A 9373-nucleotide genomic window follows, 5' to 3' on the forward strand; every position below is an offset into this window, starting at 1 on the left:
CTAGATTCAAAATGCATGCATGACTTTATATTGGAGCACGTGCATGTATAAACATTTGTTCAAAATACATATACATACTTTATTCAATAACTATTTTTTTAATACTGTATTTAATAACCCTAAACTTTTAGAAAGGAAAAAAATCTGATTTTTAAGACAATTAAAACAATTTTAAATGATCAAAACTCGATTGATACGTGTCTTTTATTTCATTATATGTTTGTTTTAGTATTGCTTAATTTGCTTAGAAGTTAGTGATGAGAGAGTTAAGTTATAATGTTATTAAATAATAGAATTAAGTTATAGAAAGGAAAATAATCTTAGCTTATGCGAAGAAAAAAAAAAAGTATGCACGCCATGATAGAGGGCCATTTTGTTTACCAACACAAAATGTTATTAAAAATCTTACATATGTTTCTCTACAAGTACTCGGGAAAAGAAAAATAAAAAATAAAAATAGTTCCTTTTTAAAAGTTAAAATAAGTTCAAGTATAAATTAATTTAGAGAATTTTTATCATTTGACTTTTCCAAAAGCTTAATATTTTAAACTTATATAGGTCTAAAATAATTTTAATTTATAAAGAAGTTTAATTATTTATTTTTATAATTACTTACAGAAAAAATTATCTACTCGAGGCCTTTGTATCTAGTAAATACTTGTACTAAACTATTTGGAACTTTTGCTACCATTGTTCACTCTTAATCTCTCATTTGATTGACAAATTTGGACAAGTATTACACGATAGATAAGTCACCTAAAAATAAAAAACTTCAGAGCCATAATTTCTGTAAAGAAATTTTCACTTTGCACCACCCACCAAAAGAAGGGGTCAAAAAAGAATGGAAATCTGAAAAAAAGAAAAAAGAAAAAATCTGAACACGAAATAAAAAATTACACAAATCTTGAGTCCAGAAAGCATATATCAATTTATAGCTTTGTATGTTGATCTTTTGTGAGGAGGTGGAGCAGTCCAATACTGCTTAACTGCAAAGAGTATCTTTTCTCTCTGGTGGGGCCCATTTTCATGGTCTGCAATTCTGGCTTCCCATTGCATTGCATCTGCATAACTCTTCACCTTCAACAACACATCCACATCATCACGCAAGATCACACCACCTTGTGGCCGCAAAATTCGATCCATCTCAAGAAGAATGTCCTCCATTTTACATCTGCCACACATTCAAGTTATTAATGTAACATATTAACGATAAACATATCATGTCAACAATTAAGGTATCACATCAATAGTCAATTTAATTGAATGACAAAATATTTAAAAGGTTTGAGAATTATTTATCAATTTTCAAATTATTGAATCACCCTTGAAATAGTTATTTGTCGATTTTCAAAGTTTAATTTACCATCCATGTAAACTTTTAGCTAACCAAATTGACAATTTTACCTGTTCTGGTAGAGGCTGAAAACAGAATCACCATGTATGAAGTCATAAGTTCGTGGGTAAGTTGACATGGCTTCACACCTGAGAGGAGACAAAAGTAGTTAGCAGCAAACTTCAACTACCATGTGCTGAAAAGTGTAAACACAAAGATTTGGTTTTTTTAATCCTTGATAATACTATATTGAAAACAACCGTATCTGTAAGAACAGTATTCTGTTTACAGTAAAGGACAGAAGTTGGTAGCACTTTAGTAATGTTTAGCATAGAAGCAGAGAGATAATATGCAATTAAACTCTTTTTCATAAAGCTGCTAATAAGGGACACTCTTTTGACCAATGCTTTTATTCCTGTGATAAAAGATTTTGAGAAGAAAAAAGTGAAGTAGAAAGAAGTAAGAGAAAATAGAATCATAGTGTTATAAAGACATATTTGCTCTTAAGAAAATATTTATATAATTCAAAATAACATAGTAAATATATCATTTCAATTTTTAATAGGTCCCACTATTTGTATTCACTTATCCCATTTAAATCTCTTCATTTTGGGAAAACATTATTTTGTTGTAGACCCTACCAAAGTTTTCTCTCTTCCGCACTTCTCTCTCATCTATTTTTCTATTTAAAATCACCTTAAATAAATAATGCATAGGTGAGTGGTTAGTTTTACGTTGATTTTTTTTTTTTTTTTCAGAATTCACGTTGGAATATCAACTAACTTGATTTAAGTAAATATTTGCATTTTTAAATAATTTTTCAGGGTCAAGAAAAAATTACTTAAAAAATAAACTTGTCAACGTGAGATATGTAGTTAATCAATCTAATCCACCAAACTAGGCAATGAGAAAGCTACTTGCTACCCAACTATATTCTACTTTCCCTATAAAGAGTCCCTCAACTAATTTACCCTTTGGCAAATGAAAGAAAAACATACCAGTTCTGATAGGTTCCAATTAATCCACGTTCATAAATGGCACCAAGTGTGTTGACCTCATTCTCAACAGGGACAGTGTTCATGACCCACACAGGGTCATCAATAAGTGCAGCTGCAAAGCCTCCCAAGTAAGCATTCATATCAAGCAGATTACGGTACCTACCACTCTCTGCTAGCTGATAATCCAGTGTCTTGTAGTATGCCACTCTCTTCTTCCATAACTCACTGTTTTCCTTGAACGTTTCAACCGTGATACCCTTCAAGCTTCCACTACTAATCCTTGGTGGAACTGATGTTAGTCTCTCAGGCCACTTTGCCAATTCACCACCACTAACTTCTTTGACGTCATTCACCTCTGGCAGTGGCATCAAGCATGTATCCATTTTAGTATACCTGCAATGAAAAAAGTGCATAAAAGATAAAACAAACTATATATCTCGCCCCCAAAAAGAATCTTCTCTTTTGTGCTGATCAACAAGATTCAGGATGAATGGAGTGTGTGAGAAAGCAACACAAGATTTTAGTTACACTAACTAGTCACTTTAACAACTTTATCATCCAAGTGGTTTTGGTATCACTACCTAAACTCTCATTGGCAGCAAGCATAATCTGTTTTTTATCCTGTCAAAAGAGAAACCACAAAAGCTAGGCCCAAAAGCATAATCAATAGCACACGTAACTAACAGTGATGATTGGAACTTAATCTTTCCCCAAAACTATCAACATAAAGTTACAATATCTGATAATTCAGAATTATCTTCCTAACATGCTAATGTAGCGCCTAAGATTGCATGCCTATATAGTTTTCATGACAATAATTGTAAAAAAGTAACTAATCTATGCTCTAATAATAGTGATTTAATCATCGACTGTCACGTATGATAAAATTTTTGGAGATATAATCATGATTTTTAATTAGTTGAGGGTGTAAAACATTTTATGAGAAAGTGCTAGACATTAAACCTATTGTATAACTAAAAAAGTGTCGTATTACCATGCTGTGTCTGGATCCTGTGCCTGACAAAAAGGTCTATTCTTGTAGACCTTTCGAGTTATTTTGCAATGAATATGATTGGTGGGTTTCTGCCATATTGCAAGGTCACCCTTTTGCACCAATTTTTTCCAGCATAGGCTTTTTGCCACTTTCTCAATTGTATCCTGTTCATCTTTGAGACTCTCACGGGTCCTCTCCCAACCCTTCCAGTGGCTCTCCCAGTTAATTGGTGGCCCTGATAGAATCCAATACCCACCAGGACGTAGCACTCGATCAACCTCATTCAAATAAATCCCCTCTGCCAATCACCGTTGCAAAACCATAAAAAAATTTAGTACACACAAAATGGACTCCTAAAATGTGCACATATATTAAATTACATTTCATGATATCGCACAAACACTGCTTATTTTTACTACTTTTACAATTGTTTGAAAAATATTATATTAATTTCTTTAATTATTTTAAAAAAGATTACTGCGACCTCTAACAAGGAAGGTTATTGTAAATGTTAAAAAAAAGAAAAAATGGATGTCAGTGTAATTTTAGAAAATCACAAGTAGTGTCAAGTGTAGTTTTCTTTATGATATATATTGACACGCGAGTTTTGAAGCATGGATGTACCATTCTGGCCCCAGGGAATGAGGCAACGTGAGCAATGGGCCATGTCAAAGGCTCTTGAAGGGTAAGGAAGCCTAATTGAGGCAAGAACTCCAATCAATGCAGGAACTCCTCGTTCGAGAGCAAATTGAACTTGTGCTTCATGTGTATCTCTTGGTGCAAACGACACTGCTAAAATGTCACGTGACAGAAGATATGCTCCCCAACTTGCAACCTGAATAGTAAATTCTAACATTAGGCCAAATGAATAACTTTGTCAACCAAACATGAACTTCTGGTAATGAAACAGGTCAATAGTGGTTGGTTTGTGGTGTGTTTCAAATTTTCAATAGATACATACATTCCATGTTACAAAAAAAAAATGATGTTAATATATTATATGTCATTACTCATATTGTCACAGCTTGATCCCATAAGAAATAAGCTTTACGGGTCCAATAAAAATGTCGTCTTCTAATTATGAAGGCTGGTGATGTAACTTGTAAATCAGGTGAAGGAAGCATAATTGAGACGGGTGGTTAGTAATCAACATCTAACACCATTATCTCGCATTGTGCTTTCCACTAATTCTTCAACGAACAACATAAGTTCCAAGAATATTATGATTATGATGATTAGCACCAAGTGAATTAAAGAACACATTTTGTTCAATTCAAATGAATAAGACATCAAAGAGAAAGAAAAAAAATTATGTTTCACTAAGTAGCCCGTACTTTTTTTTTTCTTTAGTCAAGACGGCACTTTACTTCGGTTTGAAGAATCAAGTTGATTGTTTTGCAAACTAGTTCTATGTGATTCCAATTTCCCCTTTCCTTCCACCACAAGTAGACATAGGACTGACACTTGGGTGTTTTTGATACTGTTGAATTCAACCTTTTGCTTGAATATATATATATGTATATATATTAACTACAACGTTATACGTCATCTCTATGTATTTTCAAGCATTGATGTTCATCTAATCACGGCCGGTTTCTCTGATTAAATAAATCAAAAGAAAATTTCATCACACGTAGAGGAAAAATCAGCCAACTAAATCACAATCATATATTAGAAACGTGGTAAGGACTTAGAGGCCAATAACAGGCAAATTTGCAAAAAAGAAATATTAAACACCCACACTCAAAAAAAAAGTCAAACATGAAAAAAAATGAGGAGAAGATGTTAAAACACAAAAATTGAGGGATTTAATTTTTATCAGTCACTCGTCTATCCTTTTATTATTATATTTTTTTTCTTCTACCCAATTGATCTCATGATAAAATATTCCCATAAAAATGCATTTTCTTAAAGCATCAAAGGAAAGAATATATTCCGTATATGTGATTTACAATCCCAAATAACGCACATTCTCTTTTTAAAACGTTTCAAATCAGACAAAATTTCTAATTATTACCAAAAAATAAAAAGTTAATTTTTTTTCCCAATTGGTCAAGGGTGGACCAATCACATTTTTCTCAGGATCCACGATGCTGCCATAGTTGTTAAACCACCCATGAAAAGAAGGTGAACCAAGTAACGCAAACTAAAGTAACGTAAAACAAATAGAAAACGGTCTCCTATTCAAAACCGGTTCAAGAAAAGCCGAACCGGTTCAAGAATGCAGAGAGACACGGATACGTACCCCGCAACCGGTGTCCAAAGCGGTTCTGACGGACCCGTCTTTGAGGTTTATGAGATTTCCGATGTCGTCGATGTACGCGCTGGCGCCACGTGGAAACATGGTTCCGCCGCCGGGGAACTTGAACCGGTCCCCCTCGAACCGGACCCAGTTCTGGTTTTTTTTCTCTACGGTGAGCTCCTTGTGCGGCACGTTAGCGAACCACGCGGCGTCGCGGCTCTCCGGCCACCGCAGGGGGACGCGGTACCCGAACGGGGCCGGAATCCGGCACCGGAGAAGCTCCCCCGCGGCGGGGCAGTGGCGCTCCCGGTAGATGAGATTCTCGCGCGGGAACCCCAGCGACCGCTGCACGTCCTCGCAGGGGGTGTACTCCGAGAGCTCCGCCGCGCACGGCGGCGCGTGGAAGTCACGCGCGGCCTCAGGGTCGGAGACGGAGTGGTGGGGGAGGAAATCGAGCGTGGCGGTGGAATTCGAATTGAAATTGGCGGTGGGGCATTTGTGGGTGGCGAGGCGGTGGGTGGCGGCGATGGTGGCGAGGGAGGGCGGCGAGTGGTGCCAGAGGCCGAGGAGGTAGAAGACAGTGCAGAGGAAGGTGGTGAATGTGAGAAGGTAGAGTCTTGTGAGTTGGTTTGGTTTCTTGGGCATGCAATTGTGAACCCAATTGGCCATTGCTTTGGATCACAAAGAATGTGAAGAGGGTGTAGCGTGGGTGTGTGTGGCGTTCTTATAACATCTCATGCGTGTTCATGGGGAGGAGGTGTAGCCAAGACGCGTTATTATGTTTTCGATTACGTGTGGGTGTGGGGGTGGTGTATGAGAATTAATACTTGAGAATTCAGAATGAAGAAGCAAAAGAGATATATATATATATATAGAGAGAGAGAGAGAGAGAGAGAGAGAGAGGGTGTAGGAGTGTTTTTTTGGCTTCAACTGGGGTGTGCGTATCTGTGTAAGTGCAAGTGTAAGTGTGTGTCAGAATTGAAGGGACGACGAGTGGAATGTTTATGCTCTATCGTAATGTGAAGCACTTCGCTTCAAGACTCGTTCCAAAAATGTCTCTGTTTTTTCTTTTCTTTTTCTCATTGATGATTTTTATGCTAGCACTTAACTGCTTTTACGCGTTTAATGTGTTTAATTTAATTAAAATATGCTAATTATGTCAAGGCTGTTTACAGTATAAGTTTATCATTTTTATACCAATTACTTTAAATAAATTTAGTTATTCTTGTTTATAAATTTTTTCTTTTAATTTTTATAATTAGAAATGTTTTATTATAGATTTTTTAAAATATTAATAGATGGATATAATAATTTGTGATTCCTTGGAACATAAAAAAATTACTTTTTGGACACCAACCAACCTATTAGACAGCTATGAGGGAGGAATATTAGTATATTAAATGATATATGTAATTTAATAAGACGGAAGTGATAAAGAATAATAATAGGTGCTAGCAAGCGGTATAAAATAGAGAGTATTTAAATATCATCATAATTGTTCTAAAAAAAATATCATCATAATTAAGCTTTTAGCAATTAAAAAAAAAAAAAAAAATATATATATATATATATATATATATATATATAAATATAAATATATATATATAAATATATAATATATATATATATATCTCATCAGAGATTCGTTTATTTTTGAAATAAATCTATTTAGACTTATTATGTTTAATAATTATGTTCTTTATCAAATTATAATGATCTAATCGTTAAATTTAAAATTTTTAATACATAGATCAAATTTATAAAATTAAAAAAAAAATTAAAAATTATTTGATACTTCATTTTATTAATTCAAATCAATGTATAAAATGATTTTATAATTATCTGTCAATTTGAATTAATGAAATGAAGTATCAAATGATTTATAAATTTTGTAGATTTAATTTGTGTATAAAGAACTTTAAACTCAACAGTTGAATAATTGAGATTTGATATAAAACATGAATTATTGAACAAAATAAATTTAGTTAGACTAACTTTTCAAATAAACGAAACTCTCCTTCTCTCTATATATAATATAAAAAAATAAGTATTATAAGAGTATCCACGTCTTAATTATCCTTTTCTTCAACCGGTTCCAATAAGAACTTCTTGGTACAGTACTCTTTTGATTTATTTATTTATTTAAATTTTTTATTATTAAATTATTCAATTTAATCTCTTAATTTTTTAAAATGATATATATATTTTTTCAATATTAAGATTGTTTTTTTACATAATTTAATAAAAATTTAATATTATTAATTTTAATTAAATAAAAAATGTATTTTAAAAAATTAAGAGATCAAATTAATCTTTAATAATAAAAGAATAAAATGAATAAATTGATTGACTAAAGGAATAATTTATCTATTTTTAATGCATGTTAAGCATGAGTAGGAATATATTAATGGTAAATAATGATTGTGCAGTAAAAAAGTAAAACCTAAAATGGACTGCAAGGATAAAAATATATATTATGTAATAGTAGATGTATTTAAGATGTGTAAAAAGTAAAAGAGAGATGATAGATTGGATATAATAGTTACTCAAATGATAAAATATAGAAGAAAAAAAATGATGTGTATACATATATGAGTCTCATTTAAAAATCTAAAAATAAATATGGAGTTGTGAATGCTGTAAGAAAGGGAAAAGGAAAGTCCATATTTGTAATGTAGGTTATACTTTTATCCTTTATCATAAAATAATTATTGATTATTTTTTTTTTCTATGTTTGAATTGATTATTGTCTAAACTTGTACAGTCAAATATTAGTATAAAAAAATCATGAAAGACTATTATAAGTATATTTTAATTAATTTATCTTATTTAAGATTATCGTATCTAAAATATCTTTTATATAAAGTGTAAATATATTTTTAGTTTCTTAATTTTTGAGTAAATTTATTTTTGTCTTTCAAAAGAATGTTGTTGGTTGACTTTAGTCTTATATGATGTATGCCTTATCTTATATCCAAATTTTTCTTTACAAAAAAAAAGTAAAAATTGTTGTTTTTAATTTCTCAAATTTCAAAATTTTTTGTTTTAATCTCCAAGTAACAAATAACATATTTACTGTGATAAATTGAGACAATTATCCCGTATTGATTAAGTTTAATATAATAGTTTTAATAACAAAGATAAAGTAGGTGATTTTTGCACAACAATATTTTACATATTTACTAATGAAATTTGACCTTAAGACTTAAACAATTTTTTTTCTTCAAATTACAGTGAATAAATGGATCAATTTTAAATTTAAAATATCAAAAATAAATTTATTCTAAATTTGAATGACTAAAAACACATTTGAACATTGAGAATGACTCAAATGATACCGATGTAACTTTTATCGACTATTATATCACTTAATAATTTTTAATTAAATGTAAGTTTTCCAAAATTTACTGTTATATTAAAAGTTTTTCACTCCTAGATTATATGTACAAAATTTTATATTAATTCAAAATGATTTGATACTTCATTATCATAAAACAAAATATATACATATAAGGTGATATGAAGTTATATAATTTGAACCTTATTCTTAAGCATTTATTTAATTATAATTTTATTTGTAATAACTTTTTTAATATCAAATTTCAATGAATGATCCTCCAGGACGAAATTTTTTTTTTCAATAGATGATATTAATTAATGTTATTAATTAATACATAAGTAAATTAATTTTATTTATAATTAAATCTCGAAGCATATAATCATTTTTTTATAAATTTAATTTGAATTTAGTTTTTATAAGTTTATAATTAATTAAAAATATCATTAATATGATTTTAAAATATAAT

The 9373-nt window shown here is 31.1% G+C and overlaps 1 protein-coding gene across 1 annotated transcript; it reads right to left on the reverse strand.

Moving 5' to 3' along the window:
* Positions 1-690: 690 nt before the first annotated feature.
* Positions 691-6616, reverse strand: LOC109802507 (putative methyltransferase PMT15). Its single transcript, XM_020363902.3, has 6 exons — positions 5571-6616; positions 3950-4160; positions 3326-3623; positions 2332-2724; positions 1405-1482; positions 691-1171 (listed from the first exon to the last, which is right to left on the reverse strand). Exons 1-6 carry the CDS (start codon positions 6234-6236, stop codon positions 925-927), a joined length of 1893 nt encoding a protein of 630 aa, XP_020219491.1. The 5' UTR covers positions 6237-6616; the 3' UTR covers positions 691-924.
* Between the last annotated feature and the right edge of the window lie 2757 nt (positions 6617-9373).

This window comes from Cajanus cajan, chromosome 4, assembly GCF_000230855.2.
Source record: "Cajanus cajan strain Asha chromosome 4, NIPB_CcT2T_4, whole genome shotgun sequence".
Taxonomy (NCBI): Eukaryota; Viridiplantae; Streptophyta; class Magnoliopsida; order Fabales; family Fabaceae; genus Cajanus; species Cajanus cajan.